Raw genomic sequence first — 21044 nt, forward strand, 5'->3', positions numbered from 1 at the left:
TCCCATCTTCCTAGGTAAGGCGCAGGAAAGGCCAGTGGCAGGAGCTCCCCAGAAGGGCACTTAACAGTGATTTAGCCACGAGGTGTCTGAAACAACACTCCCACCTGCTGGGCCCTCTATTTGTTGCAGCCGGGAATTTAGGAGTAGTCTTCACAGCAAAAAAAACAACCCTTCCCTTCAACCCAGCACCACAACCTCTGGCTCAGAAGTTTTTAACTTCATGCCGAGGCTAACATCTGGGTCACAACCCCTCCTGGCTACAGGAGGTGACAGTGCCAAGCCCTCCCAGTGTGGCTGAACCTCAGTGGGAGGCTCAGGTGCAAGCATCCAAAGGACAACTTTCTTCACGTAAGGCCTCCTGCTTGGACGGGGGAAAACCATGAGCAGGTAGAACAGGAGTCATCTCCATTCCAGCCTGTGCCCTTTGAAGGCCTGAGCATGTCAGAAAGAAAATTAAATACATGTGTCAACAAGAATCAGAGAGAGGCCATTCACACAACTGAGTCATCCTAAAGAGACGTATGCTTGGATCAGAAGAGTGACACGGTTTGTCTTCATTAATCGTAGCCTGTCATAATAATCGCTATTACAAAGGCAGAGAGAGGCAGTGTCTGCAACATTTAATCAAACGACATATAAAAAGTTTTTGCAATGACTGAAAAACCTGACGGAGGCTGTAAAAAGAACAAAAACTGCAGGACAACTCAGGTTTAATAGTCTTTCAAAGCATCCTTCCCTTCCGATGATTCATTACTGCTGGTCCAAAACATTTCTCCATTCAGATCCAGTACTTTAAACGCTCCCTGCCAAGTAACACAGGTAGCAGAAACTTTACACCCTGATGAAGCAGAACAAGATTTGTATTTGGCTTGGTCCACCCTCCTACATCAAGAATGCAAGACATGATGGCTGGAAGGAGATAATTATAAGGACAACACGTCTCAGAGCCAAGAGAACCTCCATGGCTCTAGCTGGCCAGTAACAAGTTCTGCACCGATGCAGACCTGCTCTGCAAGAGTGACATTAAAGCACTTGCTGACAGAGGCACACCTCCCATGTCCCATCTCAAACACACTGAGGAAATGGCCAGTCCTGTGTGCTGAGCACTCAGCTGCTGGAAGACTGGAGCTGTGAGAATCCCTGTCACATTGTTCATGGTCTCCCAAAGTATTCTCTCTCAAATTTACGGAAGTCTTCCTCAGTGAAGACAGTGCCCTCGGGTTTCTTCTTTGCTGCCTTCTTTGGAGGCTGATCTTTGGACTTCCTTCCTCTGTTCTGAGCAAGAACCTTCAGGCAATAAAAAAGGGAAAAACAATCATTGCTATCCAGACCAAACCATAAAATGGTGATTTTCAAGCTCACCTGCAGCATCCGTGCTATTCTGCTGGTACCCTGCTATATCCTGGAATGCCTCCAAAGAAAAGTGAGAGGCAATTGCGATGTTAACCAAAGCAGGTCACTGGGACAACGGCAAGTACCAACCTACTATTTGGAGCCAAATATGAAAACTACTCTGTAGTAACTGTCACAGAGACAGAAACACTGATTTCAATTCAGACATTACTGAAACTATGTCCTTCTTTTATCCTTTCTCTCCATGAGACAACCTGAAAACCCAACAAGTTGGCAGAAATCCCTCAGCGTTTTCTAATACACCATCATCTCCTTTCACAGCCTCCAACCTAAGAAATACTAGCCTAACCACTTGGTTTGTTTATGTATGTAAGTTAAAAGCCTGTATCTCATAAAAAAAGCTGAAGATTTTAGCAGTGCCAGCTATTCTCCTCTTCAAATCCTGACACGGGACTACATATTGAGGAAGACCACTGGTCAAATTCTCAGGTTATGAGAAATATCATTGAAGATGCTATGCAATTCCTATTACATGAGCCAGCACCACATCTAGTTCCTTGCTAAACAGCCTCCAGCTACAGAGAACGGCAAATCAATCAACAGTAAGGAGAAGGTCTGAACCAGGGTTTCTTACTGAAAAGCTTATTTCACAGCTGAATGCTATGAAATATCTTTGGTAAATAAGAAAAGCCAACAGTTACCAGTAGATTTTAACTAGTATCAGAGAACATCGTAGGGGACAGCATATCAGCAAGAGTTTAAAGCTTGGTAAGCTGCTTTGTCAGTGCACGCAGAAATTCCTCAAGGTCACTTCCAGACAGAAAGTTGACTTTACTCCTTTGCACAGGATCTTGGCTGGAAGATCTGGGGATAATTCCCATTCACCCATGTTCCTCAGTGGAATGAGAACCCCAGAGAAAGAAGTGACAGTCTTACTTGTTCTGTGATGGCTTTGTTTGCAACAATTCGTCCCTTCAACATGTATGCCAGGTTTGCTGTCAAGTGATTCACGGGCTTTTTCTTGTGATACTCCTCTAGGTCAGAGCAGAGTGGGACAAAACACATCAGATGCTCATCCAAGCAGTATGCAAGGATACAGGGGATTAGCAAGGCCCCAGTGGAAAGAGACACTGCCACAACCCAGGGATAGGAGTGCTTCCACAGATCAGTCTGTGTTTAAGCAGGGGACACGAGATGGGCACCCAGGAGGCCGGGAAGGGACAGATGCAAGCGACTGGGGAGGGGGTCTGCGGGACACCACGAGGGGACCCGATGTGAGGGCTGCGGAGGGCGGCAAAGCTGTTTAACCCCCACCCTTCCCGGAGCCGGGCCAGGCCTCACCTATCGCCGACTTCACGACTCTGCCCTTGACCGTGGCCTTGTTCCTCCCGGGCTGCAGCGCCCCCTTCCTCCGCCTTGCAGTGCCCGCCGCCCTGGGAGCATCCCGCTCCCGCTGGAGCCCCGGCGGGGCCTCTCCCTGGCCTGCAGCGGGAAGAGGGACGGGGTTACTCAAGTCGTACGCCGGGAATAACCCCCTCCCCGCCCGCACACCCCCCGGTCCCCACGGGCCCACCCGACGCCTCCAGCAGCTCCAGGCCGCGCCGCAACAGGGAGGCCGACATGACCGCGCACGCGCCCCCCAACCAACACCGGTGGCCAACTTCCGCCTCGCCGCCACACTTCCGCTCGGGCGTGACGCCACTTCCGTCTCCACAGCGCCACACTTCCGGCGCCGTGCTGCAGGCCTGCCGCGCATGCGCAGTGTGGAGCGGCGGCGGGCGTTGGGCGGGAGGGGCCGTGGCGCCATGTTGTTGGCGCCTTGTTGTGTGGAGATCCCCTCAGAGCCCTCCTGAGCTGGCGTCGCCCGTAGCGGGTGCACGGCGTTCTTACTGGTGGCCCTTTCTCATCGCCCCTCTCTCCTGCCTCTGCTGCCTGTGGCTGGCAGCCAGCCCGCAAACCTGTGTTGCAGCCTCGTGAAGCCACTGCAATGGGGTTAGGGCTCTGCGGGGCTCTCGGCATTACCGGGACGATAATAATAATGATAATAATAATAGGCCGGGGGGCGAAGGGAATGGCAGTAGCAGTGTCATGTTTTGTCTTGATGAGGCCCTAAAATCCAAATCTAACTCTGTGCCAGAGTCCTCTGGCACAGAGGTTTGCTCCACCATAAATTTCATCTATTATTCAGTATTTCTTCAGTCTATTTATTTAAAGCTTTTCTCCCCCGTTTTCTCCCCTCTAGAGACTCGATGCTAATATCAGCTAAATTTAGCTGCCATCTGAATAAAGTTGATTCAATTATAGCCAGCGCTGGCAGTAACAAGCTGACACTGGAGAAGAAGGAGAGAGGTTTATTCTCCCTCAGACATGTCCTGCAGGGAGGAAGCGATACAAGCGGCGCTCATTGTTTCTCATAGTAATGATCTCTAGCGGGGACTGATAACAGTTAAACCTCAGTTCATTAAAAGACATTCATTCTCTGGAAATTGTTCTCTAGCCTCTGCAGGTGTCATCTCGATGCCTGTCTTTTTTTTATTGTTAGTTCTCTTCCGAATCCCTCCCTGGATGGTTCGCAGCATCCTGTGTCAGTGTCTGCTGGTGCGATGGTGCTAATACATTTTTCTGGGCAGGTACTTATTCCTGGCTTCAGGGCCGGGGAGCATTAACTGCTTGTTCAGCATGTCACTTCTCACTCTTAATTTTCCTTTTTACAGTAATCTGAACCGTTTTTTCATTGATACAGAGGGACAGTCACTGGGTATGTAATGTAAAACACTTCTCCATTTTCTTGTTTTTTGTTAGTTGCTAGTAGAAGATAGATCTTGCTCAGCTCTTAGTTCCCTGCCAGGGTTGTCCCTCTGCTAGTGTGAAAGCTAACGGAGTTACGAGGAGGTTATTGGAGTTTGCAAAGCAGAAACTGGACAAGCAATGAGTTAATAGCCTATTGCTGAAATTGAAGAGAGCACTAGAGAGCATTATAGTCAGTGGAAGATTTGTTATTACTCGTATACTCAGATTATCTTTATCTTGGTCAGAGTGAGATAAATGATAGCTGCCAGTGATCTTACCATGGGGAAAGCATTTCAAAAAATACATCATCAGTCAAATGCTCTCTTTTAGCCCCTAAAATACAATTTACAGGTTCCTTGTAAGCTGTTCGTGATTACACATTGCACAGTATATTCAAGATAGCTTATTCTACTGGTTAAACACTACATTTGCATCATTTAACTTTATTAAGATCACCTAATACATTGTTACACACGCTTAGTGTCAAAACGGTGTAACCTCATAAATGTCTTATGAAGGCATCTGATGCAAAAACATCTTCGTTACCCGCACCGCAAAACATGTTTAACAAATTAGTGTGGTGCAAGCAACACTGATGTATTATCCTGTTGATGGAAAATAAATGCCCTTTTCTACCTCAAAAGTAAACCATTACTAATACTATCCTATTTCTATTTCTGTTGCGCCAATTAATAAAGCTCTCAATTATGTAGGTCTCTCAGAAAAGCTGACTCCCTTCTTATTAAATACCTCCAGTAGCAAGAAACAGTAATACAGGCAACACCTCCTTTGACCAGCAAGGTTGAGTGCAGGCTCGCTATGATTTTAGTCAGCAATTACCTGCAGAATAAAATTTAACAAGCGCATAGGGGTCATTTTGCTGAAGAGGGAAGGCAAGGCGCTTTCTTTAACTGCATTCCCAGTCTCCTGCCTCAGAGCCTGGTCAGGCTGGTGGAGATACTTAGTGCACCAGGAGGTTAAATGGATCGTGGTGTGACGCATTCCCCAGGTTTGGATCTGTTACCAAAGATCATGGTCCAACACGGGATTTTTTAACACTATGTGAAATCATGTGCCTATTATTAATACATTATATTTCTTCAGCTCCTGAAAAAATACAGGATATGGCAGCTTTTCTCAGGGCGTGATCGTTATTGTTTCTCCTAACTGCATTCTGGCTTCAGCTGTTCTTGGTCTTGCCCGACACGGCGATAATAGCGTCTGTCATGTCTCTGTCCAGGTGATTTTGGTACAACCAGTCATACTCCTGCAAACATGAGTGCAGAGTCTTCCCTTGCTCTTTGACTTTAATAGAGAATTATGCTTACATCTTTTCCCTGCAGTGCTAAACAAGATCAGTTCATTGACATACTAGGAATGTACAATCACTTCTTAATATGAACTGGATTTTGCCTGTGTATTGTATCACAGAATCAGAGAATGGTAGGGGTTGGAAGGGACCTTCAGACATAATCTAGTCCAACTTCCCCTGCCAAAGTAGGGTCACCTAGAGCAGGTTGCACAGGAATGCACCCAGGCAGGTTTTGGATATCTCCAGAGAAGGAGACTCAACAACCTCTCTGGGTAGCCTCCTTCCAGTGCTCTGTCACCCTCGAAGTGAAGAAGTTTTTCCTCATGTTCAGATGGAACTTCCTGTGTTCCAGTTTGTGTCCATTGCCCCTTGTCCTGTCACTGGGCACCACTGAAAAGAGTCCATCCCCATCCTCTTGACACCTACCCTTTAGATATTATAAGCACTGATGAGATCCCCTCTCAGTCTTCTCTTCTCTGGGATAAACAGACTGAGGTCCCTCAGCCTTTCCTCATAAGAGAGATGCTCCAGCCCCCTGATCATTTTTGTAGCCCTCCACTGGACTCTCTTCAGCAGTTCCTTGTCCTTCTTGAACTGGGGGCCCCAGAACTGAACACAGAACTCCAGATGTGGCCTCACCAGGGCAGAGTAGAGCGGGAGATTGACCTCCCTCGACCTGCTGGCCATGCTCTTTTTAATGCACCCCAGGAGACCATTGGCCTTCTTGGCCACAAGGGCACATTGCTGGCTCATGGTCAACTTCTTGTCCACCAGGACTCCCAGGTCTCTCTCTGCAGAGCTTCTCTCTAGCACGTCAGCCCCAACCTGTACTGGTGCATGGGGTTATTCCTCCCTAGGTGCAGGACCCTACACTTGCCGTTGGTGAACTTCATTAGATTCCTCTCCGCCTAACTCTCCAGCCTGCCCAGGTCTCGTTGGATGGCAGCACAGCCTTCTGGTGTGTCAGCCACCCCTTCCAGTTTTGTGTCATCAGCAAACTTGCTGGGGGGAACACTCTGTCCCCTTGTCCAGGTTGTTGATGAATATGTTGAACGAGACTGGACCCAGTACTGACCCCTGGGAACACTGTTAGTTACAGGCCTCTAACTAGACTGTGTGCCGCTGATCTCCTACATACCATAAACTGTAAAATATCCTCTGCTGACCTTAGATTAAGTCAACTAATCTGTTTGATAAATCTGCTTTATGCTGAGCACGACATATAAAATGCCGTATTTCTCTTTGCAGGAGCTTCCATGGCTTTATCACTCTCACAGTGATGATATGCTCCTTATTTCATCATGATATATACATTTAACTATCACTTGCTTTTACCTGAGTCACTGTTGAAAGCAGTTGAGCAGATCCTTCAAGTAGTTTTTTCCAGACTGGTATGTACTATTAAAAATTGAATGTTAGGAGACTTTGTGTCTATGTCAGTAAAAAAAAATAAAATCAGTATTTCATTGTACTGTTTTAAGACCTCTGCTCAAATTAAAATTTCATCCAAGGAAACTTCATCACTTTGTAATCCCTCAAAAATCAGTGCAGTTAGCTCTTTGAAGCACTTTGGGGACAGAATGAATGTCAAATGATGTTCATTTAAATGTGTAACATCCAAATAAATTGCTGTCCTTAGAGCCCGAATAATCTTAACTTCGGATGGCAAAAACCACAGGCGCTGCATTTCAGATTGAGAATGTCTTTGTTTCTGAGAGTTAAGCTATCTTAGAAAGCTTCCTGATGCTAATGTTCATGGTTTATAGCTTGCTTTAAATCTCATGCCTCAGTGGGTACCCATGAGCTAGCTGGCTTTTCAATTACAGATAACCCAGCGTAGAGATCAGTTTAAGTTTTAAGTAACTTCCATATGTGAATATTATCAGTTCACTTTCTGCTTGCTTGCTTGCTTTCTTTCTTATGGCATTGAAAAATGGAAATTTTCCCTGTTTGAATATGTTGATAAAGTTTCTGATTCATCTTGGAGTGACTATTCTTCTCCTAGAATTATTCTCATACAATAATGATTCTAGGCTTTGGAAGATGTCAGAGGTTATCGTACATTTGGCCTGTTCCACCTTATTATTCTGTACTACATGCTAACAAAGATGTTATTGATATTTATGGTTAATCATATTGCTGTCTGTGGCAGTTCATAATAGCTGTTTGTCTAATAGTTCTGACTTTATATTCCAGCTTCTGGGTGCATGTGGGGTCATGTGGGAGTCTTGGTCTGAAGGAATATTGTGAAGAATGTTAGAAAACAGAAGCTGAGGGCAGCATTAGAAGTAAAATGCAACAATCACAAGCAATTATTTTGTTTAGGGCTTTTTTTTAAAAACAGTCTTATGATTTTGGGAAATGGGATCCTGATGTTGAACACTTGGTATTGTCCACTCTGACACATATATCTGTATTTTCTCTTCTGAAATGAATCAGACCGATTTCTAAGCTGATTTATAACATATTTTCACCTCTGCATGTTTATTCACGTGTGGATTATGGAACACGCTTTGCTTTAGACAGCTGTCCAGTTTCACCACATCCCATATTCTGTATTTTCCCTCCATCAGCAGTATTCAAAGCTGCTGTCACTAATATTTAGCTGTGTTTGCCAACTCGACGCTGTTTGTGTTGTGGTCACTGTTCCTACAAAGAACCATGGATCACTGCCTGCCCTGTACCTCAGGTACACAGGAACCTTTGTCCTTTAACTGTGTGACATGCCTTTGAAAAGTGATTTGACTTTCTGGCCTACTGAATTTGAACAAAGGCTGGACAATGATTTTGATGCATGCACTTGCATGGATAAGTGTCTAGTTACTTTAGACTGACAGAAGGTCTCTTATTCTGCATTGGTGCAGATACGTGCCTCTTCCATGTACTTTTCAGCCTGTTCCAGGTCACCGAGAAGCTGGCTCTGCCTTGCACAGCTTCTACAGATAATGTTGGCACAAGTTAAGATCAAATTGGCTTCCCACCATACTAGGTGCTGTAGTAGGAAATGAACTCTGCCCCTGGACAAGACAAGAGTTATTGTCCTCCTGTACAGGTGAGATAAAGAGGCACAAAGATTACACAGCTTGCAAAGTAGCTGAGACAGGATGAACGGTCAAACTGGATCTTCTGAATGACAATGTGGAGGCTCAGCCCAAAACATATACTTGTTCTCCACTTGCTGGTTTTTGCCTCCAAATGGGAAGAGAGCATGCATCAGTATCTTTGCTGAAGCTGTAAGAGCCCACGTTGTAGAGAGAGAGAAAATTTTTAAGAACATACATGTTGTATTTGGAAAAAAACCAAACAAGTCCTTCTTCAGGGCTTAGAATACCAGAAGAAAGCATTTTGCTAGTAATTTTTCGCACGTGATGCGGAGCTAGTGTCACAAGCTTTTTGTGGTCATAAATAATGGGGTTTTGCATCCAGACTCACTAAAATGCCTGAACTTCCAGTAGTCTCATACTTTCTATCTTTGCCTGAAGGGAGAAGTCTCTTCAGAGGGGCATCTGCTGCTGTTGCGTGCCTCCTAGAGTGCAGCAGGCAAACAGGTCTGCCGCTGGAGGGCAACAATTTCCCTCTCTGTTTCCCACCACTATCCTTAAATGTCAGGAGAGGGAGAAAGTAGTAGAAGGATCCCAGGGCTCAGAGTGACCAAATTTTCCCTCTTCCTTCTGTGGGCCATGGAGATGGTTCCTCCTGCCCTCCCCACCTTACTTCATTCCTGCAGCATAGGCTCTGGGAGAAGATGGCAGAGTTTACTGCCACCATTTCCCCCGGTCTAGAAGGCTGAAAACTATCCTGCTGTAGTTGCTTTTATTTTCCCTAAAAACCTGGGAAAAGAGGATAAAGGTCCTTTCGTGGAACAGGGATGGGCCTGAGTGAACAAACTGTAGGGGGGCTGCAGACCAAAAACTGCTAGGTGCTGTAGAAAGGGCGTAGCAGATGGTGGACACAGAGATTGGAGTGAATACAAGTTTGCTTCGTAGATTGCCAGTCTGAATGAAAAGCATTGGAGGAAGGTGAGTAAAGCGTGGACAACACCTTCTGCAGTGTGTACACGCTGGGGGTTATTGAAAAACTTGAGAGCTTTGTGCCCATATCTTGCTTTTTGGGGCTCCAGCTTGTTAATTTTTGTGTTTTTGTGGCACTGGCAGTGCTGGATCAGCACAGCTTCCAGGAGTTATGAGCTGTTTGGTGGAATCCCTTCAAGAATCTTCACTTGTTACTTCAAAAGCTTACAGTAAGTGATGGGCTTGATGAGACGTGCACCTCAGTTACCAGCATCTGAGCCTCCAAGGTTACCAGGAGCTTTGTTTTGCTTTCAAATCAGCTTCAACCAGCTGCACTGTTACCTATTGAGTTTTGCTTTTTTTCTTTTCTTCCCTTTGGATTTCAGCCTATCTTTTCTTTTTCCTTTTGTGCTTCTAGAAGTGGTCTGTCCCTTTTCAACTACAGACTGGCCTCCCTGGCTCGGCACTTGACCTTCTTTTATTTCACCTTTGGCTTTCAACTTAACTCTTTATTCCTCCCTTACATTGTTTGATTTGCTCTTCGTAGCTTTCTTTTGTGTTTTAGTCAGAACTGTAGATATTCCATGCCAGAATCTGAGAAATTCACCCCTAAACATATTCCCCTGCTGAATACAGAGAAAGTGGACAGAAATTGAAACAGGGATTTTGAGGTTACTCAAAATACTCAGGGTTCTGAATATTCAGACTCAGACAAGGTTCTGAGTATAACATTCTTTAACCAGAGGGATTTGTAAAAAAGGCAGTGGTGGTTCTCAGTTTTGGAAATACTGTGGCCTTTGATGAGTCTGTTTCTTCCAGGAAGGATGCATTTTGTCCTGATTACAGTGGAAATCATGTTTTCTCATGTAAAGGGCTTGGAAATACACAGAGAAGGGTCTGTATTAGAGCTGAGAGCTTAAGTATCCTCATGCTGTGCAGATATGAAACTGGGGAACATCAGTCGTTGAACGTGGCTGCTTTCAAAGCAGTGACAAAGAGGTGGAAGGCTCTGTGTTTTGTTCCCAGCCTCTCTGCTGCAGGGCCTTAAAATGTTTACAAGCCCCAGAGCTGGCTCTTGATGCAACAAGTTTAGCTAGTTATGCTTGTCACCAACTATTAAGGGTTTGGAGACAGACAGGAGGTGGGCTGGGGCTGTCAGAGGCTTTTGCTGCCTTGGGCAGGTCTTGTCAGCCCATGTCTCTGCTGCTCAGTGCAGAGCAGAGCTGGTGGAGCTGGGGGCAGCATTGCCTGCTGCCGCGGCTCCTGCCTGCTCCATCCTCTGCTGGCACTGCTCCCATCTTCCCGTGGCTAAAAGTGTGTCGTGTCCCCTGATTCAGTGGCTAAAGGTGTGTCGTGTGCCCTCCTGTTCCTCAGTCCCTTCAAGTGTGGGAGGGAACCATTTGGAGACAGTAGGAAAAATAAGGAGGAGAGTGGATCATGAAGGTGTTCCAGGGCACGGGACAGCCAGGCCACCAGCAAGCATCAGAAGGGAGCGGGTCAGATCTGCTGATTCCCTCCCCACCTTGTTTCTGATGTGGCAATTGAGAGCAAAGCAGCATCGTGGATTTAGCTGTGAGCAGCGGGGGGCTGGATGCTTACTGCCACAATGCACACTTTGTGGTTTCCTAATTTGTGGGACTCTTTTTTTTTTTTTTTTTTCCCAGAATTGCTCAGAAGCCTGCAGGATAGCATGTGAGGCTTGCCCAGATCAAGGAGATGTTCTGTGCTGTGGCTGGCATGCTGCATTTATCAGCATGGTGCCAGACCTCTCTCTCCCTGCACTCTGCTTTTGTCGTTTTTTCCCCTCTCTTGTTTTTTTAAATCTTTTCTTCCTTTGCTCTTTCTCTCTAATAGCTGTATTTTGTCTTTCCATGTCTTATTCCATTTCCTTAGCTGCTGTCTCTCTTTGTAGCCCTTGCTTCTCCAGCCAGGATCCGCAATTTCTGAGGCTGTGGGAGGGTGACCGTTCAACCTGACCTTTTAGCATCTCTTCTTGACTCCCAGCAGTTGCGTCCCTCTAAATGATACAGCTGGCTCTCTCCTCTCTTCTCTTCCTTTCTCTCCCTTTCCATCCAGCTCTCCTCAGCGGAGTGTAGAAAAAGCTCTTTTAGAAAACACTGAAAATCCACCGGTGTGTGCTTGGGGAACCCCTACTCTCTCGGGGTGCAGGGGCAGCCCTGGAGGTGCTGGGTACCAGGCATCCATATGCTCACTACATAAGTCGCCCTGGGTCAGGTTGCCTTCTCCAGGGCTGCGTGTCCTGCTCTGCCTGTGGCTTCTGAAGTCCGGCAAACAAACGCCAGCGGGAGAGGAGGTCAGGCTGCCATTCGTGCGAGGTGCCACAAGGACTCTTCTCACTAGATGTCACTGTGAGGCTGGCTTTCACATGCCACAGGCACGGCAGCCAGGAGAGATGGGTGCTGAGGCCCTATGAGGAGCAGGGGGAGGGTGCTGAAGAAGTTTTCAGGACAGGCATGGAGTTGCTGTAGGTTTTACCCAGCCCTGGTAGGTTTTGGGCACAGAACCAGTAAGGTGCAAGAGGGTTTTGGGGTGCAACTCCTTACCACCACCTTTGAACACCCCAGCCTGTATCTGGTAGCCATCAGGGCCTTAGTGATAATTGGCCACCATGGCTTTTGTCTGAGTTGTGCTCATCTCCTGCCGGTTGTGATACCGGTTTGGCAGCAAGTCCCTTGCTAATGCTCAGCCCTGGATCACTGTTCACTGTCCCCATCTGCTGTCACCCATCTGTAGCCCTGGCTGCAGCACACCTTCACATAGTAAGTGGCAATGTCGCTGCATCCCTGACAGGGCTATGGGGGAGAGAACCCTTGGGGAGGCACCATGGTAGACCCCAAAGCCGAAGTGGGAGCTGGGGAGCTGCGTTGAGTGGTGTAGGGAGGCTTGCCAGGGGCTGGCCTTTTCTCTCACCAAAGAAGCCAAGTGACAAGCAAAGCACGTGGTCCCTGTTCCCGAAGACGTGGGGCATGACTGCAGGGTGGGAGCTGGCAGACCAAGCACCCGTGGGGAGTCTGGCTCACACAAGGCCTCCCTGTGCAGTGAGCGAGGAGATCTTCTGTCCCACAGTCAGCATGCACATTTCTCAGCATGGTGGCAGATGCTTTTATCATCTCTTTTAATTCCTTCATTTTAGGGCTTTTCTTCTTTCCCTTTTTGCTTTCTTCCTTCCTTCACTCCCTCTCTTTTGGTAGTTGTCTTTGGACTTGTGTTGCCTGTTTCCCTGTCTCCTTGTCCTTTCTCCTTCTAGCCCTTGTTTCTCCAACCAGGGTCAGCAATTTCTGGGAGGACGACAGTTCAACCTGGCCTTTTATCTCTTGATCTTGACTCCCAGTGCTTGGGTCCCTCTAAATTATAAGGCCGACTCTTTCCTTTTTTCTTCCTCCCTTACTCCACTGTTTCTTCCTAAAACTTTGTATTGTGAACTGGACCTTGCGATCATGTCTCCATCCTCTGAGGGCTCCCTACTGCGCAGAACCTGTAAGCTGTGTCCTAAGGGAGAGGATTTGGCTAATAAATGCCCTGTGAACTACCATATCTGTGACATAGATGGTCTTTAGGAGGATTATGTGGGTTTATTTTTAAGTTAATCAATTGCAAGCCAGAAACAAGGGAACGAGGGTTATGTGGAAAGCCATCAACTCCAGAAAAGTGCTTTGGTTTGTTTGGTTGTGCATAGGGATACAGCCTCCTGTCTTACTCGGTGCACCATGATTTACCTTGGCATAAGAGCACACCCCATATACATGTTAGCATCCATATGAGTTTCCACCTGGGTGTACTCAGATGAATGGAAGCAGCGCCATGGGACGTGCAGTGTGTGAGCTCCTCAGCACGCAGCCACGCTGATTTTGTACAGCTGATTCACTGCCTGGAGATTGGATGGCTTTAGGTAAACGTGTGTTTGTGTGCACCCTGGGTTTGTGCATTTACACATGCATGTGCTAAAGAGGATGTGAAAGAGATTGGATGCGAAGCCCCAGGACCTGCTGTGGGGACCCCCAGAGGTTCCTCTGCTAGGCTCTCTGTGCTGTGCTCTTCCAACCACGTGCCGCACTGGGGGCTGAATCCAGCCCCACTTGATTGCGTGCCAAGGCGTATTAACATTCATTCCATCACAGCGCAGCCCAATTAATATTTGATTCTGGCAAATGAAGGAGGGCAGTGAGATTAAATGGGGTTGCCAGCTGGGGTGGTGGGAGTGGCGAGGGGGGAGGCATGTTCTTTTTTTGTGGAGCCCAGTGGAGTAGGACTAGACTTTCCTGGAGGAGGAATCAGGATTTCCTCTCCGCTCTGAGTGGTCTGCCCTGGTGTCTGTTGGACATGAAGCTCTGCTGAGACCAGGCATCTCTAGGGGTGGGACGTGGAGCTTTTCACCACTGGGTTTCTGCTGAACACTGCATGATCGTGGAGGAGGAGCAGGAGGTTGCCTGAACCCTGTGGGGCCTAATTGTGCAGATCTAATGGAGTAAGCATGGCCGGTTAGCCAGCGCTGATAGGAAGCTGCAGCGCTTGAAGGGGTTTGCTGACCCCTTGGAAAGCCCTCTGCAGGAATAAAGGCGCAGGATCCAGGCCACAGAGGTCCTGGGGAGCAAATTCTGTGTCATCTACTCAGTGCATTTGCAGACAGCAGACCAGTGTCGGTGGTGCCCTGTCAGTGCTGCTGAGCAGGAACCGAGGCTTTGCTTCCACATCCCAGGCAGGTGGGATGAGGCAGATCCCCTTCTTTGCAGAGCTGCCTGCGGTCCCTGGAGGGCTGGGAGGCCCAGCAGGGTTCAGCAGGGCGGCTACGTTCAGCCTCTCCCAGATGCGATTGCCCCCTCCCAAGCAGGCATCATGTCACTTCCCAATTGAAAAGCCAAATGAAATTTCCAGGCAGTTTGCAGCGTTTATGATTCACTTGTTTGCTTTTCTCCCTTTCTCTCCTTTTTTATTTTTTAATTTATTTTTTTCTCCTTTCTCTCTTCTGTCTCTATTCACTCCAGGCAGCTGCCTGCTTTGAATTTAGTTTGTATCAAGGGCAGGAGAAATTCATTTTCTGCTTTCCTATTTGGTGCAGAATGCGTTCTCCCCCCCTCTCCATTTCCCTTCCCTGCCTGTTGCTGAAGTAAAGAGAGATGTCTTGGAAACATTTCCTTTTTAAAATTTCCTTCTGCCCTCTCATAGCTACTTGGCCTCTTTGCTGACAGTGTGGGACAGGTGCTTACACAGTACTCCTTTCCTGATCCAAGAGCTGGAGAATAAACTCTTGGGCATATTGCAGATAACCAAGCGAGAGCCCATCTCGCTACAAATCTAGCTACAGGGAAAAAAAAAACAAAACAAAAAAGGAAAATAAATATTAGGACAGTTGGAGAGGGACAGGTTTTGCATCGTCTCTGGGAAATGATCCCTGTTGCTGAGCCCCTGAAAGCTGCCAGCACACAGAGCATTTCTGGGTCCAGTGTTGGGACAGCAGATACGGCCTGACCCTGCTTGGACCTGGGAGGGGAAGCTATCCTGGCGTGGCAGGATAGCGGCCAGGAGGTGATATAGTGATTTTTTAGTGGGCATCTGGTACATCTATTGTTTTAATCTGGAAATCGTGGATTTGTGCTGCAGATGTAGAACTTCCCAGTTAGGCACAAAGGAACAGAAAGCAACTTCCCAGCTCCCACGGCCCGGCAATGTATAGGCTCTGTGTGTGTGCGTGTATGCGCAACACTTGCTGGTAGAGCATATTTGTGAGATGTGGCGTTTATGTTACCTTTTAGTGAGGGAGAATCGTTTATCTCAGCATTCTAATTATGTCCCATTAAAATGCAAATTTGGGTTTATGCATTGAAATTGTCAGTACCATTGCCATGGCAACTGGAGCTTGAGGGTGGGGAATTGGAATAGGTGGGACCCGTGCATCTCTCTCTGAATCCCTCTCAAATACCTCCAGGTGATTGAAATCACAGCACTCTTCCCCAGGAATCGTGGCACTTTCCCACTAGTGAATTTGGGGTGCCACTGAAGTTCTCCTTGGAGCTGTTATAACAGGGCGAGCCCCCATGCATATAGGTCACAGGGTAAATCCCAACAAAGTGGAAGAGCTGGCGCACATGTCTTTTAGAAGGAGGTGAATCCTTCCCATTTTACCTGCCATGTCATTCTTCTTTTGAGGTGCCTGGCTAGGAAGGAGGAAGAGGAGGTCCCTAATGACTTCACAGACTTCCACCTGGAAGCCCTTGGATGCTGTTACACTTACTGGAAGACCTAAGTGCCATCTGTGCTTTTAAAGCCACTCATCTCCAGTTAAACACTCACTCAAGCTGTCTGTGTTGACTATGTCCTGCAGCAGTGAGTTCCCACGGTCGATCATCCTTGGCATGGAGTGAGTAGAGTCTTCCCCATACCAGCTTCTTAGGGCCCTGCTCCTTTCTCTGTTTGTTTTGCACAGCAAGTTGGTGTGACTCTGTGTCTTCCTCCCCCCTTTACCAAGCACAGCTGGGACTCCCGGAGCTTATCTCCCTCCTGTTCAAGAATCAAATGGAGGTTTTCAGATGCTGGGTGCAAGTCAATGCTGAGAGAGACTGGGATATGCCTGAGTACACTTTACAGGGGGAAAAATGTGCCTCTCTGTTTTGGCTGTTGACTGAAAATTTTGATGATAAATAAAGCGTGATGAGTTAATTCCCAAACCACACTGACAGCTGTGCAGGGGAGACAGGACTAAGTCTGTTTCATGGCTCCCCACCCCTGTTAAGAGGTTCACAAAATCATCTGATTCCTCATCCTGGTGTTGCCTGGGGGTTGTTTATTCCTCTGGACTGGGAATATGATTTGCTAATAATAAAATCTAGATGCAGTCTTTTGAACCTGATGGTCCAAACCATGGTTTCTGTTGAATATTATTGACTTGGATAGCCTGGAGGCTGGTTACTATCCATTTAACAGTGAAATAAAGAACGCAGGAAACATTCAGGCTTTAGTTCAGTCTAGTGAGGTCCTAAGCAAGGAGAGGTAGAGTCAGTCATTGCCCTCCCCTTCGACTACAAGGCAAATAGTGGCAAACTGGAGTGAGTTTAGTGGAGGGCCATGGAAGATGATCAGGGAGTTGGAACATATAACATGTGAGGAGATGCTGAGGACACTGTCTACCCTGGAGGAGAGAAATTTAAGGGGGATCGGTTTGCTGTTTTCCACTAAGTAATGGGGGAGGGAGGGAGCACATTGTAGAGAAAATGGGGCTGGACTCTTCTCAGAAGCGTGCACCAAGGACAATAGGCAGCAGAGACAAGTTGCAGCGGGGGGAATTCCAACTCTGTACAAAGGAAAAATATAATCATGAGGGTGGTTCAGATGTGAGATTGTGGCCCAAAGATATTTTGGACTCTGCATCCTTTGAGATACTCAAAATTTGAGGAGACGAGGCCCTGAACAACCTGCTATGGCTTTGAAGTTAGCCCTGCTTTGAACAGGGATTTGGACCAGAAGCCTCCAGAGATACCTTTCAACACCACTCATTCTGTGGGCTCCCACTGGGGGCAGGTTCTGTGACGCACGGCGCGATGGGGAGCCCACACTGTTCTTTCCCGTAGGATGAATCACAGCACAAGTGATCTGTGGGCTTCTTTTGCTGGAAAATGCGGGACCTTACCGTGGACCCTCAGTTTCTGCTTTGGGGGAGTTACATCTGTGCAGTGAGCACAAAAATGATGGGGATGGGGGCTGGGTAGAGATGTAGATCTCATGAAGTCAAGGAATATATCACTTGCTACTCACACACTAGGCAAGCAACTAACTTGAGGAGATTGGGTTCCCCAGGGGTGACATCTGATTTGGAATAAGGGATAGGAGTAAAATAGGCCACTTTACATCTCAGGCTTTCTCAAGGAGCAGATTAAAAATATATGATAGAGAATGTCCTTCCCTTCCAAGTGGAGAAGATGGGGGGGGGGGGGCGGGGAAGGGATATTTGAGTTTCTGGGTCTGATGTGACAAGGAAAGGCATGGAAGTGGCTGCTACCTGAAAGAAGAGCAATGAAGAATTGGCTTTGGTGGGAAAGGAGCCATTTCACCATGTTCAATATTATCATCATTAAGCTGATCAGCTTCACCAGCAAGGAAGATACCGAGAATGAGAGAGCAAATATTGTAAGGGAAGGAGAGGAACACACATTCAAAATAGCTGTGTTCTGGAGAAAACTTGCCAATAAGTGCTTGCAGAGGGAGAGACAGAAGGTGAGACAGAGACCAGAAGAGAAAGCGGAGAAGAGAAAATGACAGGGTGGAGGAGAGTGGGAGAAAAGAAAATTTCTATCATTTCCGTAAATCTCTCCATCCTGCTCCCTCACACGCGCAGGCACCCTCTCTTCCCTCAGCTGTGCTGTGAGACTTGAATTCCCCCTGCACCATCCCCGTGGCAATGTGATTCCTCTAGGGGTGAGCTGAGGGGCTTCAGCCCAGAACCTCTGCCCCCCATCCCTGCCTGCGATTCCCAGCTCCCACCCTCCCCTCTACCTCCCCATCCAAGTCCTCTTCTTTGGGACAGAGAGCTTGTGCCACATCTTCGGTATGGCACATGAGGGTGCAAGATGTTTCCTTTCTTACCCGGCTGGAGTTTTAGTGACTATGAAGATTTAACCCTGTGTCTGTTGATACGAAGGGACTTTCCAAGCTAAGGAGTAACGACCTGATTTCTACTCCTCCTTCAGTTTGTCCTGTATTCATCTTCAAAGGGACGAGACAGTAACAGAGCTAAAAAGGGCTCCAGGAGCTGAAACTGAGTACAACTTTTGCCTTAAGGCTGTTGGTTCAATGTGATCTAGGTCCTGTGGGCTGCAAGAGGTGCCTGAAAAGGCTGGAGTTGCTTACTCTAGACAAGACAGAGAGGAGGGAAGACGATGGACTTCAGACAAGCAGGAGAAGATTGTGGAGAGAGAGAAGATGATGTTTTCCTTGTGTCCACAATGAGGAAAAAGCAATAGTTTTAGACTGCAGGGAGGGATGTTTAGAGGAGACATCAGAAAAAGCAGCGGGTGGTGAAGCACGAGTCTGGGTTGCCTGGACGTGAGTGTGAGGTCTGAGTTGTCAGCCATCAGTGAGGCTTTGCTAACATCAGCGAAAGGTGGCTTCTGTCTCACTGATCTGGGGGAAGAGCTGACAGACCAGCTGATCCCACGTGGTCCCTTGTCACTACATACTTCTGTGGTGATGTGTGTGCTGCTGTGTGAAAGCAGCCAGTGAGCCTCATCCTTCCCTGACAGGTTGGAATTGCAAGATCTCCTATTGGAGCTCGCTTTTCCCAGATGAGGTCCTCGAGTGGCAACCGTAGCAGAGGTGCTGAGACCTCTAGCATCTAGAGGTGTCAGACCCAGGTGATGCTCTCCCCCAGCATGGCATGTGCTCCATCCCTTCACTTGCAAACCCAGGCTGCCTGTGCACCCGCACCCATTCAGCCTGGTGGGGATGGCAACACACGCACCCTCCCACAGCCATTCCCTTGTCCTCCCTTCCCCCAGCCTGCCAGAAACAGATCCCCACAGGCTTGCTTTCCTCTCACACCCTTGGTTGTTCTAACATATCCTCGGGGAAGGTGTAAGACCGGCTGTGGCGATGAGATTGTGATCTTTATCTTTCCTTGTTTGGTGTTTTTTTTTTTTTTTAAATTGACAGTGGAGTTTCCCTTGCCATTTTCGGCAGATCTAAAAAAAAAACCAAACGCCTTAATTGAATATTCAGCATCTTTCCCAAGCACAGTGGTAGCCAGCGGGGGCCGTGGGTACGCGCTGGGAGAGGGGATGACTCACAAGCCCTGTCTTGTTCTTGGGCCCCCAGGACTCCTCTGCTTCTCTCCCTTTCTCTCTGCTGGGGGCTTGTGCTGATGGGCCCGTGGCTGCCAACTCTGATGGGGCTCTGGTCACAGCAGCACTGGTGGCCGGTGGCAGAGAAGAAGAAGAAGGCAGGAGAGAGGTGCCCTGCTCCTTTCAGGCTGCAGGGACAGGATGGGAGGGGAGGTTTTCACTGGAGTGTGTGGAAAATCAAAGTAGGGTGCCTCTGCTTTACATATAATGCTGGGGAAGAGCTAGGGGAGAAATCTGGCCAGGAGGTCTGTTAGTTTGGGAGCCCCAGATTCAAAACCTCTTGTACGGATCCTCCTCAGCTGCCCCAGGTGTCCTCCTGGTCCCCTCTTAGTTCAAGCTCTTTCCTGCTGGAACCTGAGCTAACACCAGCTGATGTTCACACACCCTCTCCTGTCGTTCGATCATTGACTAAATTAAATTTCAATTACTTTTTTCTTATTAAAAAAACAGTGACAACAGCAATGTTCAATTGGCAGCAGTTTCTTGGCCACTTGCAGTGGGGAAGGGTATGTGTGGGTGGTTTGGTGAGGAGGAGGAGCAGGAAGGGGAAGGTGGCGAGTCCTGGGTGACACCTTTGTGTGGACACACAGGAGGGCACAGGAGCAGGTTCCTGGCTGGGTGCCTCACTGGGAGATGTGGGGTGGCATGCTTTGGTTCTTCCCAAAAAGGGAGGCTAAAGATCAACCCCTTACCTTCGGGGTTGCCCAGCAGCTCTCAGTCCTGAGAAGGAGGGCTGTGCTAAAGGGTGAAAGTGGTCTCGTTCAAGCGATCCACTATGGGTCCCTCATGGTTGGACATGACCAGCTGGTTTTGATACCCTTGTTCTGATGGGCTGCTGAGGGTGTAGCTTGCTTGTTAGGAGGCCTGGCACAGCCTGACCTTACCTCTCTGGAAGTATATCCTTCACAGCCCCTCAGCAAGCTGGCAAGCTGAGGAAAGTGACTATCTTCACTTGTGTGTTTGTTGGGACTTCAGGGAGAAGAAGTGTGTCTGCCTGAAGGCACACACCATTTGCCTGCTCCCCTGCCCCTCAGACGAGCAGGATGGGAGCTGTGCAGGCAGCAGAGCTGTCCTGCATCCCCTGGGAACACCAGGAGTCCTGGCAAGAGCATCACCTCTGGTCTCTGGTTTCTGCTGTTGCTCAATTTTTCTCTCTATGTTCCTCACCACTCATCTCCAGGAAATGCCACCTGTGACCTCAGCCATCATACCTGTGTCAGCTGTACGGGCCAGGAGCACCTGGGGCCCCTTTTCTGATGGTGACATCTCCTGGGTGCATGCTGACAGGTAGTCAGGACTCATTGTCTCTCGAAGAAGCCAGGAAAATAAGCTTGTGTTTGAATCCCAGGTGCAGAGAGGGTCTGCCTGTCACAGCCAATTCAGCTGCTGCTCTGCCTGGCAGTGTTATTTCCTATTCTACGGGCTTCCTATTCACCTTGCTCTCTGTCCCTTTTGCTCGCTTTTGCCTTCACTCCTCTCTTTCTCTCTCCCTTTCCTCCCTCAGCTGCCTCCCAGCAGAGATTGGCTATTAAGCCAACTGTGCTGAGGCTGTGAGATGCACACAGGCATTAGGAGCAAATGATATTGTCTGGGCATTTGCCTCCGTTGCAGCAGTAGGGCGGCAGAAGGCATGTGTGTGTGTGCTGGGAAAGTGTGGGAAAAACGCATTTATGAGAGGTGTGATTAGCTTTAACTCTTTCGTGAGCTGTCCCTGTAATTTGCATCCTACAA

The 21044-nt window shown here is 48.0% G+C and overlaps 1 protein-coding gene across 1 annotated transcript; it reads right to left on the reverse strand.

Moving 5' to 3' along the window:
• Positions 1 to 527: 527 nt before the first annotated feature.
• On the reverse strand, positions 528 to 3005 carry RPS19BP1 (ribosomal protein S19 binding protein 1). The gene is made up of 4 exons (XM_074168512.1): positions 2927 to 3005; positions 2695 to 2835; positions 2290 to 2387; positions 528 to 1287 (listed from the first exon to the last, which is right to left on the reverse strand). Exons 1-4 carry the CDS (start codon positions 2973 to 2975, stop codon positions 1153 to 1155), a joined length of 423 nt encoding a protein of 140 aa, XP_074024613.1. The 5' UTR covers positions 2976 to 3005; the 3' UTR covers positions 528 to 1152.
• Positions 3006 to 21044: the final 18039 nt, after the last annotated feature.

This window comes from Numenius arquata, chromosome 2 (genome assembly GCF_964106895.1).
Source record: "Numenius arquata chromosome 2, bNumArq3.hap1.1, whole genome shotgun sequence".
NCBI classification, from domain to species: domain Eukaryota; kingdom Metazoa; phylum Chordata; class Aves; order Charadriiformes; family Scolopacidae; genus Numenius; species Numenius arquata.